Genomic DNA, 24,642 nt, shown 5'->3' with positions numbered 1-24,642 from the left:
AAAATCCCCGCCCTGCCTGCTAGATGGGGTCCCGGCCGCCTTGAGGCTTACGCGGCACGCCCTGAGAGGTTAGGGGGATCTCCTGCACTGTGTCTTCCCTAACCACACGGTGGAAATTTACCTGCTCTATTGTCCTGTTGCCACAGAGTTGATGGGGATCCTCATCATTTCCACATTAATGACCTTTATCCTAAACGGTCTCCATGGGTGACTCATCAAACGATTGTCCTACGACAACCCCATTGGTTGTGCGCCCCGAGCACGGGCAGTTCCCCGGGGTGCAAATCGAGATTCCTTGCGCCCCTTACCGCGCAGTATCAAGGCGTACCGTAGGCCTTCCCCTATGCAGTCTATTGTAGTTCCCTTTCACTGTTACCAATCCCACTTCCCTCTCGAGGGACTTACTCTATTTTTTCGACACAACTCCTGGACGAATGTTTTTACACTTCAAACATTGCGTTTTAAAACATACAGGCGCCTGCGCTCTTGCAGCTGCTAGTATACATTCCTACCGAGTCAGAACTGCCACTCGTACTATCTTGCATTTATATCAGTGTCCCGACTTTCATCTACCCCGTGTAGTGCTGCTGCTCAAATGGACACGGATTATCCTACTAATTGTCTTCCACACTATGCGCACACTTGATTTTAACTTTGTCAGAATATTGCGACTTGACACCGTTTGCGTGACTGCTCCCCGCAATTACCTCACCGACACCGGACCAGTGTCATGATTACGTTTTTTACATTTTTCCTCTGCCTCTTCGTAATTCGACGAACATTAAAACACCTACAGTATAATCTGGCTACCCCTGCCTCGACTGCCTTTTTGTGGCAGCCCGTGCTGGGGAGCCTTTTTTCTCTGATTTGAGATCACGAATCCCTCTGACTACCTTTGTGTAAAGTTGTACCCTTTCCCTTACATGAAACCACTCCTTCTACCTCACACAGAGTTCTCTCTATTTTGATGTGACTCCTTTTTGTGGAATACTGCCACATACAGGTCCGCGACTCATAAGAATAGTTAAGGCTTTCACACTACCGTCATTATTTTCACCATGGTCTTTATATCTGCCCCCCATTCCTCTTACACAAATGGTTGAGTACACTCTTCCTGGTTGCATTTGACAGTCCACATGACCACAGACCTTAAGTTCAGGAGTACTGACTGGAGACTTTGGGGACTGCCTCCCGTCCATTCCGGTCTCCCAGATATGCCACCCCAAAGACCCCTTACAACACAACACTTTATATCCCATAGTAGTCACATAGCTCCTGACTGACCCCGCCATATATCACCCTGGTGATGCGGGGACTCCTTTTTACTGCATTCCCACAGCCCCATCTCACTGATTTAAAGGTGATAAGGTATCATTACTTTTCAACCGGACCCCCATACGTTGAGCTCCACCAGGAGACGCCGCTGCCACCAACTCCGACAACACGACAGCCTGTGTGTCATCTCCTAAAAACGGACAGGGACATATGCAATACATGCTGTAACGTGATTTCCATTCATGAGCCGTGGAACCGGTTTTTCTTGCGGCCGGTTGCGTTAAGGGCGGGCGAGTGGGGACCTGACAATTATTCTCTCCATCGGTGTACTACCGCCTTTGCATTGGCTAGGGGTTCGGGCGTACTAAATGCTATCTCTCTGGTGCATGTCAGCTGTCTCAATGGCTTTCTTTCGACTTCATCTGATCCTGTCCTCCACGGTGCTGCGTGATGTTTCTGCTCTTGATACTACTCATTACTAACTTTGCTTCTTCATGAACACTGAATATGGCCTGGTTGTCCAAAGAGCCCATACTTATTTATTATGCCCGTTTAAATTGGGGATATGTGAATTGATCCTTCCATAACAGCGGGTGGGTGAGATGTACTGGGTGCCTTAGCAATTGAGACACTGCTGTTCTCGCAAGCAGCCTTTGCGGACTGTCCAGTATTCCTGACTGGCCTCAGCCACCCTCGGAGGCCACTGACCATGCTACTGAGCTGCCCACGCCTGTCCTTGGGGTGGTGAAACGGATGTCGGCGTCGATTACTCAATGCAGCACGACTGGTTAGCCAATGACGGGTACGATCCCTCGGGCGAGGGACAACCTAAGACAGGCACAGTCGCGCATTGACATTGGAACGCGTGGCCTCCGTTCGTCTCCATTTGATGCGATTTCTGCCTGCGTGCATCCGTGTCGGACGGTTGGACAATACTGCTGCTCTCTGGAGCATACTGATCTACGGGACCACCGGGGCACAGTACAGTTTCACACTGGGTTTCACATCTCTAGCGGGTACCTAGCTGCTGGTACCAGGCTGTTCCTACTCCCTTTCCAAACTTACAACACCTACTTACATTTGCCGGCTCTTTGGACTACAGACTTCCGTTTACTAAATGGCTTACTCATTCTAACGCACTCGCGTACATTTCGCCAGCTCTGAATGACTTATTGCAATGCTTGTCTAATCCTGTGCTTTTCGTTATTTCTGCAGACACTGCCTCAATTACTTCAACTATTAGTTTAGCTTAGCATGCAGCTGTGACCATCTATTGCTTAATTGTGTAGCGGTGCGGTTTTCAGGGCACCCTTCATCCCCACATGACTGTCTCCTTAGAACCGGTGAGTCTGGTCGATGCAACACCGGACACCGGTCGCCTCGTGGGGTTGCGTTCCTTACGGGATAAGGGGGTGTGGCCTCTTTCGAGGCCAAGGGAGGGAATGTTGGGGAGAATCTGCTATCGGGGTACCTACATTGGGGCTAGGGAGGGGAGCACCATTATTAAAGCAGACACTGTCAGATACCAGCTAAAACACAGCCATGTAAAGTAAACCCAGCCACTGCAGGACTGTCTGCCTGGGGCCACATTCCTGGGGGATTAGAACATGTCCGTCAGTTTCAGATCATCCTGTTACACTCTCATTGTTAATAAAGGAAACCGGTAACTATCGGATAGTGTAAATCGCACCGATACTACACTTGATTGATAAAGTACTTGCTAATGCCTCCGCTGACGTCAAACTCATTCGGGTCCTATGTTAAATGATAATATCTGTATATTCAACTATGGAGAACTATTGTGAACGCCCATACAGCCAGGCGCATAGCAATGAGGAAACCCTTCCAACAATAAACTTTTAATTTACAAGATCGGAAACTGCCGAACCCAGGATGTCTACCCATTGTTCGGCACAGCATGAGTGGGACAGGTATCTCGGGGCAGCCAATAGAGACACTAATCCCTTCACAGACAGGTGAACCGACCAATGAAAGAGCCGAACAAGGGGAACCTGACCGGGAACTCGAGGAAGCGCGAAGTATAACTGCACCAGATCCGAAGGGAGAGACAGAACGCCTTCTCCAACGAATTTGCATGCTTTTGAATTCGTTGTATAGTGTGCCAGTTTTGATTCTGTAATAAACGGTGTTTTTGCTCCAAACTCTAGCCGGTTTGATCTCTCCTTCCAACGAACACGTAGAGACGAGACCATTCGGTTTCCGTCTCAACATGACTCAACCTGCAAATTTACCTTAAGAGAATCCTGGTCTAGAACTCCCAAGTCCCTTTGCACTTCAGACTTCTGAATTTTCTCATTTAGAAAATAGTCCATGCTTCTATTCTTCTTACCATGACCTTAACTTTACCACATTGTACTCCATCTGCCACTTCTTTGCCCACTCTCGTCACCTGTCCAAATCCTTCTGCAGCCTCTCCACCTCCTCAATACTACTCAGCCCTCCATCTGTTTTTGTATTGTCTGCAAACTTCGCCAGAATGCCCTCAGCTCCTTCATCAAGATTGTTAATGTATAAAGTGAAAAGTTGCAGTCGCAACACTGACCTTTGCGGAACAGCACCTGTCATCAGCTGCCATTCTGAGAAAGACACTTTTATTCCCACTCTCTGCTTTCTGCCAGGCAGCCAATCTTCTATCCAAACTAGCACCTTGCCTCTGACACCATGTGCCCTTATCTTACTCAGTAGTCTACTGTGCAGCACCTTGTCAAAGATCTTCTTGAAGTCCAGGTGGATAACATCCATTGGCTCTCCTCGGTCTAATATGCTCATTACTTCCCCAAAGAATTTTAGCAGATTTGTCAGGCATGACCTCCCCTTTTTGAAACTATGTTGACTTTGCCCTATTTTACCACACGCTTCCAAGAATTCAGAAACCTCATCCTTCACAATGGACTCCAAAATTTTACCCATGACTAACCAGGCTAATCGGCCTTAAATTTTCCATCTTTTGCTACTCCCCTTTTAAACCGGGGTATCATGTTAGCGATTTTCCAGTCCTCTGGGACTCTCCCTGACTCTAGCAATTCCTGAAAGACCCTTCACTATCTCTTCAGCTATCTCCTTTGGAACTCTGAGGCTTAGTCCATCTGGTCCAGGTGATTTATCTACCTTCGCACCATTCCAGTTTTCTAGGACCTTCTCCCTGATGATGGCCTTTGTTTGGCCATTGCTCTGGTTACACACATTAGAAAAATACCTGGAACCTGTTCCTGAAGCTGTTGTCTCTATGGCCCTATTTGAACTTCCTTTGATTAAAGGTTAAGCTATCATTTTAACACCTGGCAAATTATTAAGTGGCAAGTCGAATTCGTTTTTGCTGCACACAAATTGGTAGCCATATTTCCTACCCTGCAACAGTAGCTACTTCATGAAAATAGCAATTGGCTTTACAGACTATATACCTATAATGTGAAAGAAATCTCAAGACTACAATTAAATAATTGCAAAAAGCAATTGGAAATTTCTTTGGAATTTCAATTGGAAATCTAGCCTTCCCATAAGGCAAGGTACTAGGTGGCACATAAAGTAAGCAGACATTGTAATTATGTTTATTGAAGTAGCTTCACAGATTCTGATTAAGTCATCTGATTATATGGACATACATGAATCATAGAAGTCTACAGCACAGATAGTGAGGGAGGGGGAGAGAGAGGGAGAGAGGGTGGGCAGGGGAGAGGGTAAAGGGAAGGGAGTGGTGGGTGGAGTGGGTGAAGGGAGGGGAAAGAGGGTGAAGAGAGGGGAGTGGGGAGAGAGGGTGAATGGGAGAGGGTAAAGGGAGGGGAGCGGGAGGGGGAGAGGGTGAAGGGGAGAGGGTAAAGGGAGGGAATGATGAGAGACAAAAGTGATTGAGGCTGACAGAGTGTACCTTCTCCCATTGTGGTAGTCACAAATTAGAATGATCATGGAGTTATTGACAATTCCCAGTGATCAGTCTTTATCACCAAGTCTACAACAGATGTAGATTTAAAGTGAGAACCCCACACTCCCAGTAGATTTTTAACCATTTTACCAAATCAAAATGCAAAATGGTCAGTGAAGAAGTTTACCTCAGATTACAACAGGATCTTGACCAGATGGGCCAATGGGCTGAGAAGTGGCAGATGGAGTTTAATTCAGATAAATGCGAGGTGCTGCATTTTGGGAAATCAAATCTTAGCAGGACTTTTACACTTAATGGTAAGGTCCTAGGGAGTGTTGCTGAACAAAGAGACCTTGGAGTGCAGGTTCATAGCTCCTTGAAAGTGGAGTCACAGATAGAAAGGACAGTGAAGAAAGCGTTTGGTATGCTTTCTTTTATTGGTCAGAGTATTGAGTACAGGAGTTGGGAGATCATGTTGCGGCTGTACAGGACATTGGTTAGGCCACTGTTGGAAAGATGTGGTGAAACCTGACAGGGTTCAGAAAAGATTTACAAGGATGTTGCCAAGGTTGGAGGATTTGAGCTATGGGGAGAGGCTGAACAGGCTGGGGCTGTTTTCCCTGGAGCATCGGAGGTTGAAGGGTGACCTTATAGAGGTTTATAAAATCACAAGGGGACATGGATAGGATGAATAGACAAGGTCTTTTCCCCTTGGGGTGGGGGAGTCCAGAACTGGAGATAATGGGTTTGGGTGAGAGGAGAAGGATGTGGAAGGGATCTAAGGGGCAACGTTTTGGCGCGGGGGTGGTGCGTGTGTGGAGTGAGCTGCCAGACGATGTGGTGGAGGCTGGTGCAATTGGATGGGTATATGAATAGGAAGGATTTGGAGGGATATGGGCCAGGTGCTGGCAGTTGGGGCTAGATCGGGTTGGGATATCTGGTCGGCATGGGCAGGTTGGACGAAGGGTCTGTTTCCATGCTGTACATCTCTATAGACCCTTTAGCTGGTCAGAAGCAACCACCTATTTATTATAATCTCATTTTGCAGCACTTAACCAATAGTCTTGTATGCCTTGGCATTACAAGTGCATATCTAAATATTCATTACATGTAAACAGGTTTTCTGCCTCTGCCCATCCTAAAAGGCAGTGAGCTCCAGATTCCTATCATCCTCAGAGTGAAGGGTTTTCTTCATATCCCCTCTAAACCACCTGATCCTTTCCTTATTGATCCCTCCACCAAGAGGTGAAGTCCTTCCTAACTTCATATATCTTAATCACATTCCCTTTTGGTCTCTTCTGCTCCAAGGAAAATAATCCCAGTCTATCCAATCTCTTCATAACTGGCATCATTCTGGTAAATCTCCTCTGCATTCTATCCAGTGCAATCACATGTAATGTGGATTCCCCCCTATTACATGGATTCCAGAACTGCACACAAGGTCAATTGGAAAGTTGGGTGGAGAAATGGCAGATAGAGTTTAATCCAGCCAAGTGTGAGATAATGCATTTTGGAAAGTCAAATGCAAGAGGTAATATACCATAAATGACAGGAACCTTAGAACACTGACATACTGAGGGATCTTGGGGTGCAAGTCCATAGCTCCCTGAAAGTGGCAGCACAAATGGATAAGGTGGTACAGAACCATGCTATTCTTCATTAATCCCTGCCTCTCCCAGTACAGACTAATTCTACAACCGAGAGAATTGCTTCCAATAGTTTCCGCACCAGTGATTAGTCTGATTGGTCTGTAGTTTCCAGGTTTATCCCTTCTTCAATAATGGTACCACATTAGCTTGCCTCCATTCTCTGTCACCTCTCCTGTGGCCAGAAAAGAACTGTTTTCTCTTGCCTCACTAGACAGCCTGGGATAGATTTAATTTTAGGCTTTTAAACTTGTCAGACCACTCAAAAATTCACCTTATGCTAATTTCTTTAAGTACATCACAATCCTTTTCCCTGATTTTCATACCCACATCATCCCACTCACTAGTGAACATTGACATTCATTTACAGCCCTCCCTGCTTCATATGTTACCAGAACAGTACAGCACAGGATTGACCCCTCTGCTCACTATGACTGTGCTGAGCATGATGCCATTCTAAACTAATTCCAGCTGCCTGAATATGGTCCATATCCCTTGATTCCCTGTTTTTTAATGTTTGTGTTCAAATGCCTGTTAAATTGTTGTTATTGTATCTGGTTCTACAACCTCCCTGGCTGCATATTCCAGGCTCCTATCACCCCTCTGAGCAAAACACTTTCTTCATGCATCTTTTAACTTTCCCCCTCTCACCTTAAACCTATGGATCCTAGTACTGGACATCTTTCACACAAATTACCACTGTGACCCTTAATGGATCCTACTCATTCCCTAGCTCTTTCATTTCATCTTTAATGTATAGTGAAACATTTTCGGATTTTCCTTTATTTTACCTGTGGTTATCACCTTATGCACATTTTCTACTCTGCTTATTTCCTTTTTAATTGCCACCCCTGAACATTCTGTACCCCTGTAGGGTTTCTGCTGTTTTGGCAAAACTTTGTACTGAGCAAAGTTCTCTCTCAAATATACCATTCAGAGCACACAATTCCAACAATTGTTAGGTAGCAATATTCAATTATGGCAGAGCCTTCTGCAAAGTTTCCAATAGATCACTCAGGAAAATAGAGGTTACTAAAAATGAATTTCAAGAATACAGTGAATTGGAGGAGGGTAAATTGGGTACAGCTGCTATTAACTGTGCTGCTCAAGGAAGTTGAACTACTCAGGTTTTGTGCAGTGAGAACTCAGAATTCTACAGAAATTGAGTAGTTTTAATCATTGAGGCAGTTCATGACAGAGCAGCATTCGAGAGGGAGTATCAAGTCCAGCTGAGCCAAAGTGAAAAATTGCAATCCCTTGAGAAATTTGAGAACTCACCATGTCATTAATGGGCAAATAATTACTGCGAAATCTGTGATCATATCAACTATTTGATACATGCTGTGAGATTCTACGTTATATTTACCATGTGTTAATTTTGGATATTAATAATAAGTTGCAAACATATTGTAGATTGTATCATTGTTCTAACTTGTAAAATGTTGTTGTTTGCTCAAGACTGGAATTTTGAGGCTTTCTTCTCTTTGTAAGTGCCCAGGGTCATACCTTTTGTTATTCTTTAAAAATTAAACGTTACACGTCCTGAATGAGATCATAACATAACTTGGTGCTCTCATCCGAGATCATAACAAATATAGAATAATTTATTGAGGGAGTTTCAAAGTGAAAAATTGATTACAGCAAAGGCTTCAAAAGATTAAACGCTGTAAAAGATAACGTCAGCTATCAGTAAGAACATTGCACAGTGATTAATGATTAAAACATGCAGCATTCAGGTTACAATTTCAGACAAAGACAGGAAGCTACAGGCTAAACTAACACATCAGATGAGATACTAGCAATCAAACCTGCTCACAGCCGGTTAATCTTTTTTTTCCACAGCAAGTCACAACTGAGCAAACCCCTAGTTAAGATGATAAGAGTCAGTCCCATCCTCTCAGATGGGAACCTGGGATTAAACAGAAGACACTGACACTCTCCCACTGTTGCTGACAACATGATTGTTGAAATCACTCTAATCAGAAGAGCAACCTCATACTTCAGCAATTTTCCATTTTTTTTGTCATAAGCTGGTAGATTCCTCAATGGTACAGCCCAATCAGGGCATATGCGCAGGGTTTCTTATTGCTCACTTGATGCTGGCACACTGCATTCTCAATCATACTACTCACCAGTAATCACCTTTTTTTGCATTCCATTTCTATTTATTCAACCAGTGATTTCTCATTGTTTTAATGTTTGGTGTCAATATTTTAAAAAATTAAAAATAACTCTTTTCTTCAGCTGAAATTTGTTGCTTGCTTACTGCAAATGGCAGGTGTTTGCAGCACAGAAGGTTTAATATGTCATACTCTGTTAAAGTGGATACACAGACAGAGTGTGCGATTGCACTCTCAAACAAATACAAGCCATGCTCAGTGTACAGACAAACAAGAACACAATCAATTTCACTTCATGAAATTTTCTATTCCAGCTGTCTTCTCTGTTCAAGAAAGCCTTGGCGCAATTAGCAATATGAAGAAATCCTTGGAGTTCATTCAACAAAACACTACCTTTACTGGATACCACAATTAAATATGTAAACAGGGTTTTTATCATTCTGAAATGGCTGACTGAAATGAATACAGCTGACAACAGAACGTGCAATTAACTCTAATTCATGGACAGGCTGAATTTTAACACCTCTCACAATCGACTGGCTTGCTGTGTAGCACAATTGTTCCAATTCCTCTCCAAAATTTGCATTTCTTTTTGCTTTGAAATGGACTGATTTGTACAGCTAGGATCTGATATGCTAGTAACACACTATTCGTCATTCCCCCACCCCTTCTTTCTTGGACTTTCAAAGGTGACTACACACACTCATCCCCAAACCAGACTTTACTGATAAAAACAGATTAGAAATCCTTTGGGGTCCAACAAAGGTCAGGCACTGAATGGAAGTATGTATATGTCCAGGGACATTAGGTGTTAGTAGAATGTTGAGTAAGGACTGTCCAGTCTTAATCTCTGAAACTGGTAGGCTGTCAAACGTGAATGGTTTAGCAGTTCATCAGATCTGGTACCTCCAGCCACTCGAGATGCAGCAGGACTCTGGAACATAAGCATAAAACACAAGTGTTACTGGTTCAACCACTTCTTTTCAGAAAATACAAAACAACAGTATTTGCCAGTACAAGAAATGCTTTGTATTCCTATTTCCCTGTTCACTATGTTTCCTAATTACATTCACTCAATTCCCTTCTAAATTAATTAAAAGACTTAGTTTCAATCAACTTCAGGAATACAATTCTACTCTCTGTGTGACGAATTAAGTAAAAGGTGTTGTTCTGCACTTAAAGATAAATGTATTTGGAGTTTTAAAGATTAAGAAGAGAGTTGAGAAAGTTAATCTGAGCAAATAGTTCATTGAAAGGATTTAAATGTGAAGGCACACAACTTAGAGGGACAGCCAGGAAAAGATTACTCACTTTCACATAAAGGGCATTTGAATTGTGAATCAATGGAAAGTCATTAAAAGAGGCAGATCAAGGAGTTCAAAAAGGTACGGCACAGAGATAGTTATGCAGAATAGAGATCCTTTAAGCAGGAGCAATGCCTGTCGTATCCACCCAGCCGAGTTAAATAGAGGCAAAACCCTGAGGAGATCGTTCTGCACAAAAGCTGAATAATATGTGATGTCTTCCAACATCCTTTGTTTCCTGTCATTATTCAGTCACAGATCACCAGTGCTAAGCACTACCAGGAATAGATGTCAGTTTTACAGGATCTTACCAGGTTGGACAGGTTTGGGCCCAGTGGAGGGGAAATCTTTTTGGCCTCCACTGTGCTGCGTAGGTCCAGGGTGTTTGCAATAGGAGTGGTGGAGGGCAAGGTATTCCTCCAGCCCAAAAGGCAGTGCTATAAAAGTCAAGACAGTCAAAGATTAGATTCTCAACAAAATAATCATCTATATGCTGACAATGTACATGGGGCTACCAGATTGATCCTGCCAGCACAATCACAAAGTGGCTAAGTCTTCTCTTCTGAATTCTGATCAGTGTAGCTCCATACTGCTAATTGTACATATTCTTGATACAAGATACCATTTTTGAGTTAACAGTTCTTTATGCTTATTTCATGGTAAACATCAAATATTTTTATTGAATTAAACTGCTTGCATTCACAAGTTAAACACTAAATAATATATGTTAAAAAAACCCCACACTAATAGTGCGAATAAAGCTGTGTGGAAAACTGGATTTCCAAACAAGACTCACATGGAATCTGCATTCAGCACACTCCAGACTCACAGCCTAAGTAGTCATGATTTAGAGATGCTGGTGTTGGACTGGGGTGTACAAAGTTAAAAATCACACAACACCAGATTATAGTCCAACAGGTTTAATTGGAAGCACGTGCTCCAAAAGTTAATGTGCTTCCAATTAAACCTGTTGGACTATAACCTGGTATTGTGTGATTTTTAACTTTGTACAGCCTAAGTGTGTTTGATATCTCTCCAGGCTAGAACAGTGCTGTTAGGAATGCTAATAATTATAATGTTACTGGAATTGCTGGATTATCTAAGGGAGACATGTGAATAAGTTATGAAAAGCATATGGATGGACAAGTTCTGCGATGTTTATTTTCCTTTATTTCCTCTTCCACCTTTGCTCCAGTTTAGGCATCTTGCACTACCCATTTTGTTCTTTCAAATTTCCACTCCTGTTTCTCTTTCTCTTCCTTCACAAGGTTTTCCCATAATCTCTTTCCTTCTGATCCCTCTCTGCAGTTTTCTTTTCCAGCACTTGTCTTTTATGCCTGCAGGACTAATGCTGTTGAATAGTGACTATGCAAGGCTGGGAACAAATAATCAAGGAATGAAGGCCATTTTTATAATGAAAATACAGTTGCAGCAAACCAATCACTTTGGTGGATTCCTGAGGTGTGGTTTGACAAGGATGTCAACCAGGAGGCAGCTCAGCTCCTGACTTCATTACAGCAAAAAAGTGCAAACATGGACAAAAGCGCTGAATTCCAGAGGTGAGGTGAGAGCGACTACCACCAACATCAAGGCAACAACTGACTGAGTGCGGCATTAAGAAGCCCTGGCAAAAGGGAAGTCAAAGAAAATCTAGGGTAATCTCTCCACTGACAACAGTCATACCTAGCACAAAGAAAGATTATTATGGTTATTGGAAGCCAATCATTTCAGCCTCAGGACATTGCAGTAGAAGTTTCCCAGGGCAATATCCTTGGTCCAACCACCTTTCAACTGCTCCATCAATGACCTTCCTTCCATCATTAGACTGATTGGCACTTCACCCACCACCTCAACATTCACTTCCCTCAACACTGAGGGAGGTACAGTGGTAGCAGTGTGCACCACTTATGAGAGACACTGTGGTAACTCATCAAAGCTTCCAAAAGCACTGTCCAAAAACATAACCTCTACCAACTGGATAAGGGCAGCAAATGCATGGGAAGACCACAACTTGAAAACTCCCCTCCAAGCCACACATCATCCTGATTTGGAACTATACTGGGTCAATACATTCAGACTCAAATGTTGGGTCCACTGCTGTTCTTCATTTTTATAAATGACCTGGATGAGGGCTTAGAAGGGTGGGTTAGTAAATTTGCGGATGACACTAAGGTCAATGGAGTTGTGGATAGTGACGAAGGATGTAGTAGGTTGCAGAGAGACATAGATAGGATGCAGAGCTGGGCTGAGAGGTGGCAAATGGAGTTTAATGTGGACAAGTGTGAGGTGATACACTTTGGCCGGAGTAATCAGAATGCGAAGTACTGGGGCTAATGGTAGGATTCTTGGGAGCGCAGATGAGCAGAGAGATCACGGTGTCCATGTACACAGATCCCTGCAAGTTGCCACCCAGATTGACAGGGTTGTTAAGAAGGCATACAGTGTTTTGGCCTTTATTAATAGAGGGATTGAGTTCCCGAACCAGGAGGTTATGCTGCAGCTGTACAAAACTCTGGTATGGTCATACTTGGAGTACTGTGTACAGTTCTGGTCACTGCATTACAAGAAGGATGTGGAAGCTTTGGAAAGGGTGCAGAGAAGACTTACTAGGATGTTGCCTGGTGTGGAAGGAATGTTTTACGAGGAAAGGCTGAGGGCCTTGAGGCTGTCTTTGTTAGAGAGAAGGTGGTTGAGAGGTGACTTAATAAAGACATACAAGACAATCAGAGGGTTAGATAGGGTGGACAGGGAGGCCTTTTTCCAAGTATGGGAACGGCAAATACAAGGGGACACAACTTTAAAGTGAGGGAAGATAGGTCTAAGACAGATTCAGAGGTAGTTTCTTTACTCAGAGAGTAGTAAGGGCATGGAATGCTTTGCCTGCAGCGGTAGTAGATTCGCCAAGTTTAAGTGCATTTATGTCGTAATTGGACAGGCAAATGGATGTACATGGAATAGTGTAGGTGGAATGGGCTTCAGATTAGTATGACAGGGCGGTGCAACATCGAGGGCCGAAGGGCCTGTACTGCGCTGTAATGTTTTATGTTCTAACAGCACTATGGTTCAAGAAGGCAAATCACCACAACATTCTCAAGGATAAATAAAGATGGTCTATAAATGCTGGCCTAGCCAATGATACCCACATCCCACGAATACATTTTTTAAAACGTGGGGACATTTGCTGATGATTGCACAATGTTCAGAACCATTCACATTTCCTCAGATACTGAAGCAATCCATATTCATACGCAACAAGATCTGGACAAAATTCAGGCTTGGGCTGATAAGTAACAAATGACATTTGCGCCATACAAGTGTCAGGTTATGACCACCTCCAAACAGAGAATCTAAAAATTTCCCCATGACATTAATTGGCATGATAATCACTGATATCCCCATTATCAACATCATAATGGTTATTGGATGGAAACGGAATTAAACCAAAACTATTGGGCTGAGATTTCAGAGGTATCTCTCAAAACAGTACTGATATTTGCTTGAACTTTGTGTGTTGAAACTGTGAAAGACTTACTGAAGGTAATGACAGACTGTCTGTGGGATCAAAGCTCTTCCTACGGTGTGGCTTGTATTTGTGTGGAGGAAGCAAGGTTGATCTAGGAATGCTGACTCTGAAATAAACAAACACAGAAATAAGAACTTACAGATGCTGGTCATAAAATGACACCTGTAAATTCTACTTTGCAGTACAGAGAGCAACTATCAGAGTCACGAATAAAATTTGTAACACATGCCACATGTGCCAAGACATCATAATGACGGGCTTCAGAACATCATCTACTGTTTCCTATTGTCTTCAAGAAGAAACATTAGCCAACAGTGAATTTTTTTCCTGAAAATCAATGTGCAGAAAAAATCATTTCATTATCTGTTTTGCTAAAGAAAGAGAAAGTGTGTGTGGTGTTTTGTAGATATTTAGAGGGATTAGCATTTATACTTTTATATTACTGATTGTGTATGCTAACCAATTATTGCATCAGCAAATACATTTTGCTTTGATAATAATTCAGTAAACGAGTTCACTAAGAAACCTGCTTGATAGATTTTGTTTTACTTACAACTGATAAGGATAAGGTATTTAATCGGTTAACTCCATAAGTTAAAAAAAAAAATTTTTAGTTTCTGTTGTGACCCTTGGAATAGTGGGACTGCAGCAACAGTGTGCTCCTCCAGCCTTAGCCATCACATTAACACAATAATTAGGATATATTAAGTACAAAGTACTCACAGGCTAATATATTATCAGCAAGGTCTGAACTACAATGTATATAGTAGCCCTTAGCCTACTCTTGCTCTTAGGTCTTATGTTCCCGATCCCTTTCTGAATTATTGATGTATCATTTATCAACAACCATGTTTTTAATTTTCATTTTACTCTCGAGAGACTTGGTCATCCAGTCACATGGCTTTGCAAGATTTTCCTTTCCACATCCTGTCAAGTCTGAACTTTGACATGTTCTCAATGAAAGTCTCCTATTGCTCAATTTCCTGTTTTATCTGTCAATCATAATTTCCAATCTATCTGGACCAGATCCCTTTTCAACTCACAGAAATTTATTTCATTAAAGTATCTTCATCTTAAGCATTCCTTGCTCTTTTCTATAACTATACTTAAGACATTAATAAACAGATAATAGATTTACACTAAAACTCCACCATAAAGCAACAGAGAACTCTGCACACTGCAGATCCACCTGCATTATTGTCACAACCTCTTCCCGTTTATTAACATGGCCATTCACTTGTAAACAAAAGAGAAATTAAAACATCATAGAATCCCTACAGTGTGGATCAGGCTATTCAGCCCATCAAGTCCACACCGACTGTCTGAACAGTATCCAACCCAGACCTACCCTCCTACGCTACCCCTGTAACCTTGCATTTCCCAGGACTAATCCATCTCGCCTGCACACCCCTGGACACTATGGGCAATTCAGCATAGCGAATCCACCTAACCTGCACATCTTTGGACTGTGGAAAGAAACTAGAGCACCCAGAGGAAACCCACACAGACACAGGGAGAATGTGGAAACTCCACACAGACAGCTGTCCCAGGGTGGAATCAAACCCAGGTCCCTGGCAATCAGTGCTCATCACTGAGCCATCGTACTGCACTAAAATGCTTTACTCTGTCATAAAACTGCAGCACATCCACACCATCCCACAACATTCTGTAGAAGATTCCTTTGTTGACCTACCAACCATTGATGAACTTAAGTGGACCTTCCAACACATGAAAAGCAACAAAGCTTGTGGACCAGATCATATATCACCTGAGGTCTACTGTGCTGTAGTTCTTGACTGACATCCTGACTCTAACAGTCCATGGGATTTATGGGATGGACGGAACATGTCCAGGGATTTCAAGAATGTGACCATTGTGACTAATCATAAAAAAAGGAGGGATAAATCCAATTGTGGAAACTATGTACACGATAGAAATCCCTCTATTCCCCTGAACCATATTTATCCTTTCAGAGGACTTCTTCCCTGAAGACCCAACGTGGCTCCTGACAACCTTGGTACTGCTGATATGTTTGTTTGCAGTTAGCCATATCCAGTAAAAATGTTGGGAGCAAAATCTACAATTTGCTTTCCAACTCCTCAGTCCAGACAGTGGGAGAATCCATACAAGTCAACCTACACCCCAAAACAAAAACTGCACACCAACCTGCCACCTCTTAGCAGCAAGTAGCACTCAAAGAGTGAATATTCATGGATGTAGGTTTGCTCGCTGAGCTCAAAGCTTCATGTTCAGATGTTTCATCACTATACTAGGTAACATCTTCAGTTAGCCTCCGGACGAAGCATTGCTGATGATTCCTGTTTTCTATTTATATGTTTGGGTTTCTTTGCATTGGTGATGTCATTTCCTGTTCTTTTTCTTGGGTGGTAAATTGGGTCCAAGACAATGTATTTGTTGATAAAGTTCCGGTTGGAATGCCATGCTTCTAGAATTTTCGTGTCCATCTCTGTTTGGCTTGTTCTAGGATGGATGTATTGTCCCAGTTGAAGTAGTGTCCTGCCTCATCTGTATGTAAGGATATTAGTGAGAGAGGGTCAAGTCGTTTTGTGGCTAGTTGATGTTCATGTATTCTGGTGGCTAGTTTTCTGCCTGAATGTTCAATGTAGTGTTTGTTACAGTCCTTGCACGATATTTTGTAAGTGACATTAGTTTTGATTGTTGTCTGTATAGGGTCTTTCAAGTTCATTAGCTGCTGTTTTTGTGTGTTGGTGGCTTTACAGGCTACCATGGTGACAAGGGGACTGAGTAGCCTGGCAGTTATTTCTGAGATGTCTGATGTAGGGGAGAATGGCTAGGGTTTCTGGACGGTGTTCTGTCTGCTTGTTTGGGTTTGTTGCTGAGAAATCTGTGGACTGTGTTCATTGGGTACCCATTCTTTCTGAATACACTGTATAGGTGATTTTCCTCTGCTCTGCATAGTTCTTCTGTGCTGCAGTGTATGGTAGCATGTTGGAATAACGTTCTGATATAGCTTCGTTTGTGGATGTTGAAATGACTGCTTCTGTAGTTCAATATATGGTCTGTATATGTTGCTTTCCTGTAGATGCTGGTTTGAAGTTCCCCATTGGCTGTTCGCTAAACTGCGGAATGGACAGTTTGTTGTTGTTTTCCTCCTCTTTAGTGAATTTTATGCCAGTAAGGGTATTACTGTTGGTCTTGAAGGTTTCCTCTAATTTGTTTTGCTTAGTAACGACAAAGGTGTCATCCACGTAGTGGACCCAAAGTTGGGTTGGATGGTTGAGTTTCTGCATTACTGTCTCTTCTAAGAACCCCAAGAAATGACATCACCCACTGGAAACACACAGGAAATGACATCACCAACTCAAAGGAACCCAAACATATAAAAAATCAGGAATCATCAGCAATGCTTTGACCGGAGGCTCACTGAAGGTGTTACCTAGTATGGTGACGAAACGTTTGAACATGCTCAGCGAGCAAACCTACATCCCGAACCTCAACCTGAGCTACAGATCTTCTCAAAACCCGCTAAGTGAATATTCATGTCAAAAAATTTAATTATACTGAAGCAGCACTTCAAGTTTCTGGTGGTCACTTTTTACAATAGTCTCCTGTTAAGAATTGTGCTGATTTCTATATCTCTTCGTGCTTTTGTAAGCTTGAAACAGAAACATTTCCAAAATTTCATTTTTGGTAAAGTTGTTGTGTTTAATGTGAATAAATAATCATTTTTGTGTCTTCAAACTAAGTTCATGTTGATAAAATTAACAAAGAAAAATGCACTATGTTCCATTCTTTTCTAATTCTGTGGTTTTACTTTTTTATGTATATGCATACAAACAGTAGAACGGTTCTCAGAATATTTGTGAACAATTTTCGAAGTAAAATTGGCAAAGATGTGGAGTAAATTCCCAAATCATACATATTTTGTGGTAATTGGGTACACGAATCCAACTTTTCTCCCTAGAAAGGTACTCGAGGAGTTCAGATGGAGATATAGATCCAACCTGTACTTTATTAATCATGAATTTAAGATATGAAATCGACAGACTGCAATGAAAATATTACTACTGCTAGTGTTGCAACAGTCCTTAACTAACCTACATGTTCAGAGGATGTGTCCACCTCATTATTGCTGAGCATTGGTTCAATACTTACGTCAGGCTTTGAACCACTGACAGAACAGCTGTCAATCTCTGACGTCACTGTCTGAATACGCTCAATATACATCAATACAGTGCATATTAGCCTGTGTGTACTTTGTACTTAATGCATCCTAAATATTTAATTAATATTAAAGTTCTTATATTATACCATTTTGGAGTGCAAAGGCTGCAAATTGTATGGATGTATACAAAATCTTTGCCAAGGCATTGGTGAAGTCTAGTCTGTGCACTGGGCAACTGCAATCAAAAAACACAATCTTGCTTATAATGTGGTTTCAAGATATGGACTGCATTACAGTAGGGGTCTCGATGTAAATCTTTCATCTGCACACAATTCCTATCAACCTTTGCTATTGTAAATTCTTATAGTTACATTTACTGTCTATGGATGTATGTTGCTCTGTAATTACATGGCACACCGATTGGGTGGCCTTTGGTACCATATTCAATTATAACCAGACAAACAAATCATATGAACAGAAAAATAAGAAGAGATATATATGTTTACAATGGGACCCGAATTATATCTATAACATGATCTAATTGTCTCTGGCTTCTAACATCACTTCATCTGAAAAACGCCAGAGCCTAAAAATTACTGAGCAAAAACATAAACCTGGAGTCTCACTAGAATCAGACTCCATTGTCTTCTGAAATTTTCTAAACTGTGCACACCTACATTAGTTTGTGCCTCAGACATTTGTCTGCTGCTTTATAAAAAACTTTATGTTTAAAATTTAAATTCACGCAGTGAAAGTTTAAACAGAAATTTGATGCATGCAGCAATGAAAAGAATATTACCTGATATAAGCTGGTTCCTCCAGAGTGTGCGGCTGCTTAGCCTTAGGAGTTTTACAAACAGGACAAGGTGCTGCTGGTTCCAGTGGGACAGCAAATAGACGTTTATTCACACGGTAAGAGTGAGTGCCTGAAACAATCACAGTCATGCGTTCGAGCATACATTATCTTGAACCAATGCATTATTGATAATTGGCAAATTCATTGCAACAGATCAGTATGCATTATGGACAATGTACAGAGTTGCTGAGCAGTTTTACCAACAGCCTTGTTATAAAGATTTACCTGCAAGTGGGATCAACAGTCACTATCAGACATTACAGCTTCCGTGGCATCACATTCAGTTTCTGAAATTTGTTCATGTGATTTGAGAAACATTGGCAATTTAATGCCTGTCTCCAGACAGCCTGAGAGGTTGAGGAGTCCTACCTCCTCTTCTCTTGAAAGTACTGACTCTTTCTTGGGTTCACTGCCCCTTTTCCTCTGAAGGTGCTGCCTCTCACTTGGGTTCAGTTCCTCTTTGTTCCAAAAGGCACATACTTCCAATGACATTCACTTCCCCTCTAACCAGAAGATGAAGTTAGAAAGCAAAATAAAAATTGCATTTTTATAGCATCTTTCACAGCCATTGGACATCTCAAAGCAGTTTACAGCCAATGAAGTATCACTGAACTGCAGTCACTTTTGGAACAAAAACTAAAATATTCTAATTTAGTATTAGTTCCACAAATACCAGACATTAGCCAACCACCACTACTTACCAAAATAGGCTACCTTCAAGTGCCATGAGTTAATATCAGCAATGTGTCAGCACACAATTTAATAATAGCAGCAAACTTGATACACAGCCTCCACTCCCGGCACCTTCCCCTGCAACCGCAAGAAATGCAAAACACGTGCCCACACCTCCCCCTTCACTTCCCTCCAAGGCCCCAAGGGATCCTCCCATATCCGTCACAAATTCACCTACACCTCCACACACATCATTTACTACATCCGCTGCACCCGATGCGGCCTCCTCTACATTGGGGAGACAGGCCGCCTACTTGCAGAAAGTTTCAGAGAACACCTCTGGGATACCTGCACCAACCAACCCAACCGCCCCGTGGTGGAACACTTTAACTCCCCCTCTCACTCTGCCAAGGACATGCAGGTCCTTGGCCTCCTCCATCGCCAGACCATGGCAACACGACGCTTGGAGGAAGAGCATCTCATCTTCCGCCCAGGAACCGTCCAACCACAAGAGATGAATGCAGATTTCTCCAGCTTCCTCATTTCCCCTACCCCCACCTTATCTCAGTCCCAACCCTCGGACTCAGCACCGCCTTCTTGACCTGGCCAATGTTCTTCCCAACCTCTCCGCCCCCACCCCCTCTCTGGCCTATCACCCTCACCTTAACCTCCTTCCACCTATCGCATTCCAACATCCCTCCCCCAAGTCCTTCCTCCCTACCTTTTATCTTAGCCTGTTTGGCACACCTTCCTCATTCCTGATTATTAGTTGTAGCTCTTATAACACAGGCAATGAACTGTAGGTAAAGAATAACATTCTTGATTCCACAACACATAGCTCATTTATCCACTGAGTTCTCAGTAGACCAAACTGCTACAACCATTACAATATATTTTAAACATAATCTCCATCAGAGTGATAACTTACACTGATGAACATGATGGTCGATATCAAGCTTCTCCTGGCCTGTGGACTGAAAATCAAGATCCTCTGCTCTGAAAAAAGTGAAAGAGTAAGATTAATATCCAATCACTATTGCAAGTGGTTCACCAGATTGTAAGGTTTCTTTGTGCATAATCTCTGGCAAAACAAAAACAGAGTTCTGCTGAATCTCTCCACAGGTGATACTCAGACAGTTTCAGTTTAGACTGACTTCCTCCAGCATACACAATTTCTTCAATAGCACCATCTCACACTTACTCCATGTATTCCTGGTGCACACATTCATCCTTGTTCACCCGTCTGAAGTCCTGCAGGTCCAAAAAGTACTGCTCTGATTTTTCTGACATTGGCGAGTTAATGTCCATCAGACCTGCGAGCATATACCAATCAAATGTCAATGCTCTGGTACACTGGAGGACTGATCAGCATGCCAGGAGAAATGAAAAGTGAAACAGATAGGGCAAAAGAAGATCACTTGAAAAACAAAGGCCTGCTTCTCAGCCCAAGTGGGCAGTTAAGCCAATTACAGCACTTTACCTGCTATCCAATCATAACCCAGAAAGGGCTGCACTGCCTGAACCTGTGCCCTAAGGCTGGACTCCTCTTTCGGAGACAGGAATGTGACATGACCCATATCCACCTAAAAATTAAACAGAAAATTCTAACAGTCTGAAATGTATTTACCAATAGCAAGTAGACATTAAACATCAGAGTCAAAACGTGTGATGCTAGAAAAGCACAGCAGGTCAGGCAGTGTCCGAGGAGCAGGAGAAACTACATTTCGGACATAAGCCCTTCATCAGGAATCAACACCACATTCCTGATGAAGGGCTTATGGCCAAAATGTCAAGTCTCCTGCTCCTTTTATACTGCCTGACCTGTTGTGCTTTTCCAACTCCACACTTTTCCATTCTGATCTGCAGTCCTCACTTCCTTCTAGGCATTAAATATCAGCTCACATCCCCTCTGCCAGCAATCGCTGGTGCAGACATCAGCATACGCCATGTAACTAACATGGGTAGGTTTAGAGAATAGAAAGACAGCAATTTTTGGAAACAAATCAGAATACCAGACAAGACAATACACAGATACTTGTTTAAGAAGCACATCAGCCCTACCCTAGTCCTGTAATGGGTTCTGTACCACATCCACTCTGGCTCTGTCACTGTTCCTGTTTATGAACCACCCTTCTCTGGCTCTGTTACTGTTCCTGCACCTGGACAAGATCACTCCATCTCTCTCACTGCACCCCATCACTCTAGTTCTCGCTGTTCCTGGAACCCTGCCATTCTGGCTCTGTCAATGTTCCTGTACCATGTCACTTTGCCAGAATGCAGTTGATTACCAACAACCCAGTATAACTCCAATTATAGACAAAAGAAACCAACTCAACAGATGTTCTTGGTGTTAAAATGCCAAACATGGAAAACCTCAAGCAACAGAATATCAGTTGTAAATCAGGGAAGCCTCCTACCTTTGCCACCTTATCATGAGATTCTAAAAGGATTGGTTTTGGCTTCTGAATGTCTCTGATAAATCGCTCTCTCTGTCGATCATTACCCTCATCCAACAGTTGTTCTACATAAAGTGGTGGCTCCAGCTTGGACCTTGGCTTTGGGTCTTCACTGAAGTTCTGTAGGAAATGAGAATGATGCCTGGGTCTGCTTCCCTTAAAGTTGGTTTCATCCCTACAAAGCTGTCCTGAAGCAGGATACACAGACTCTCTCATTAACCTTGGTGCAGTGGGGGGCTTGGTAAAAGGAGTTGAGCATTTAAAATCTTTTGACACATAGCAATCAGTCAGCAACTTGCAAGGGGTGCTTCTGGGTCTAGCCTCTGGCTTCAGATTATTCCATTCACAGTCTAGTGTCTCCACTGCATTGAGGTGACCTTTAGGTGACACACCAATTGATAAAGGACAGTTCTGTTCCATGTTAGGAATCACCCGGGCTTCACTCCCAAGTAGCCAGTCTGACTGCTCCATGCCTGCTCCATCTCCAGCACCAATGGTCCAGCCTTGCTTTCTGCCTCTGTGTGCCAATGGAATGGATAGTGCAGCTCGAGATGCTTCCCTTCTCTTTTGGGACTCAGTCAGAACCATCTCATTGGGCTGCTGTGATTCATCTTCACTCATGTCTGGACCTGGCAGTTCTGAATGAGCCTGGTCCTTCAGATTGGGATTCTTCAGGGAATTTCCACGTTCTTGCTGAAAAAGATCAAAATATTGATATTGATCAGAATAGGGGCCATTGAGAACAAAAGGCTAGAACCAACCTTGAACATTGTACTCATAGCTTGCATTCAAATCCGGCTCTCAGGTAGAGTGGCAGAACCACAAATGCAAACTGAAAAACGTAATTCAAATTAAGCAGCTCTACATTCAATTATTTGACAGCCTGGTAAAGAACCTGAAAGGTAGCTAATAAGAAATCAAAGAACATCATAACAATATCCTTTCGGGTTAAAGCATGTTGTTAGGCTAATTCATTTAACATTTGCAGGGAGCCAAATATGTGGAATTCGTTTTCACTGAGGGCTGTAGGGGTTGAATCATTACATATAGTCAAAACTGAGATAGATAAGTTTTTATTCAATAAGGGAATCCTTATTGGAGTTATGTGGAAAATGCAGGAAAGTGGAGATAAGGATTAGTCATGATCTCACTGTGGACTCAATAGGCCAAATAGCCTACTTAATGTACATTTATAAAGTGTCTTTAGCATTGCAAAACATCCCAACGGACTTCAGAGATATTAGTAAACAATATATGATATTGAGTGACACAAGGACAGATGTCTAAGTCCAATCTGCACTGAATATCTACCTCTGTACTTTTGTTATTGCAGTCCCCTTGGTAATCTGTAGAAGCTCTGCTCTGCATTGACTTGATGGCAGTTCGACAGGGTCCATCACAACTCTCAAGGGGCACAAGCACATTCCATGGAATCTTTAACTGCTTTAGCTTCAGCTTCTGCAGCAGATATTTGTTCTGATCTCGAAGAGACTGCAGATAGTCAGAGTGTGACATCTCCCAATAGTTAACTCAACAGTTGCTGCAAATAAGGACAGAAAAACCTTCAATTTATATAGCTACCTTCATGAGGTTTGATAGTGCTTTACAGCCAGCAAAATCTTTGAAGTTATTACTGTTGTAATGTTGAAAACTTGGAAGCCAATTTGTGCACAACATCTGATAGATAGTAATGTGATAACGTCCGAGAAATTTGCTTTTTCGGATGTTGACTGCAGATTAAATATTTTTTTGGGACACCAAGAAATAAGACCCTCACGTTTGAGAGACAATGGTCACTGGATCCAAAATATTCACTTTTTTTCTCCACAGCTGCTACCAGACCCAGCAATTTCTGTTTTGTGAGTCAGAAGTGGAGTTCTGGTTTAAAGTCTCTGCACCCCTGACAGCGTAGCCTTCCCTCAGCACCACACTGGAAGTTTCAGCCTGAACTTTAAGACTTTAGGCTGTTTTTTTCCAAAAGATATTTTCTGATCAACTTATTCAGAGATGTCATTGCACAGCTCTGTAGCAGGTGGGAATTAAAAATTCCTGGTTCAGAAGTGAGGACACTAGGACGGTGCCAGAACACTGCACTGGGATTTCAACTCAGCTTTCTAACTCAGAAAGTAGGTTGCTGTTGGACATAGGATAGGGATAGAACATCAAAGAACAAGTGCATAAAGTCCCAGTGCGAGAGTAAAGTACCGAGTGCTCGGAATAGGGAATGTGGAAAATTGCCCCAGGAACGATAGTGAAAGGACAGCAAAAGATAGAAATGTCACATGGATAAAGAGTAGCCGGTGCTGAGCCCTCAGTGCCTGCCGCAGAGTCGAAGATTCTCTGGTATCATCATTTCAGACCCTCTGGCCGCACTCAGCCCGAAGTCTCCCTCAAAGCATGGGGCGCCGCCATTCTACGAACCGTTTTTTTTCCCGCTGTTGGCCCCTCGCCGAGAGCGGCCGCTGATTGGTCGGATGCCCCGGCGGTTGGGATCCGACGTTCCCGCTGATAGGTCAGCCTATCTGTCTGTCACCGAGCTCCAACTTCCTATTGGTTTGTTCACAAAATGGGGCCGTTCCTATTCATGAGTGACATATAGATAGGAACAGGTTAGGTCCAAGCAGGAGAGGTGTGGTCACCTATGTGTAACATTGGGAATGTGCAATCTGAATGCACGCCCAGACCTAGCCAATGCAGCACAGGCTGGTTACTCTCACAGGCATAATTTCTCCGTAGGGTTTTTAAAAAAAATGAAAACACAGA

General features: G+C 42.6%; 1 protein-coding gene across 2 annotated transcripts; it reads right to left on the bottom strand.

Annotated features, from left to right (window-relative positions):
- Nucleotides 1-8,447: 8,447 nt before the first annotated feature.
- On the bottom strand, nt 8,448-24,306 carry miip (migration and invasion inhibitory protein). 2 transcript variants are annotated; one of them, XM_060852077.1, is made up of 10 exons: nt 24,085-24,306; nt 23,191-23,419; nt 21,841-22,572; nt 20,904-21,006; nt 20,625-20,736; nt 20,352-20,419; nt 18,695-18,821; nt 13,758-13,854; nt 10,537-10,662; nt 8,448-9,855 (listed from the first exon to the last, which is right to left on the bottom strand). In XM_060852077.1, the coding sequence occupies exons 2-10, from the start codon at nt 23,392-23,394 to the stop codon at nt 9,733-9,735; spliced, it is 1,692 nt and encodes a 563-aa protein (XP_060708060.1). In that variant the 5' UTR covers nt 23,395-23,419; nt 24,085-24,306; the 3' UTR covers nt 8,448-9,732. The 2 variants fall into 2 exon arrangements, with proteins under 2 accessions (XP_060708060.1, XP_060708061.1); XM_060852078.1 differs by having other exon boundaries at nt 24,162-24,306.
- Nucleotides 24,307-24,642: the final 336 nt, after the last annotated feature.

The sequence above is a fragment of the Hemiscyllium ocellatum genome, chromosome 37 (genome assembly GCF_020745735.1).
Source record: "Hemiscyllium ocellatum isolate sHemOce1 chromosome 37, sHemOce1.pat.X.cur, whole genome shotgun sequence".
Lineage (NCBI taxonomy): Eukaryota > Metazoa > Chordata > Chondrichthyes > Orectolobiformes > Hemiscylliidae > Hemiscyllium > Hemiscyllium ocellatum.
This window is presented reverse-complemented; position numbering and strand designations above follow the sequence as displayed.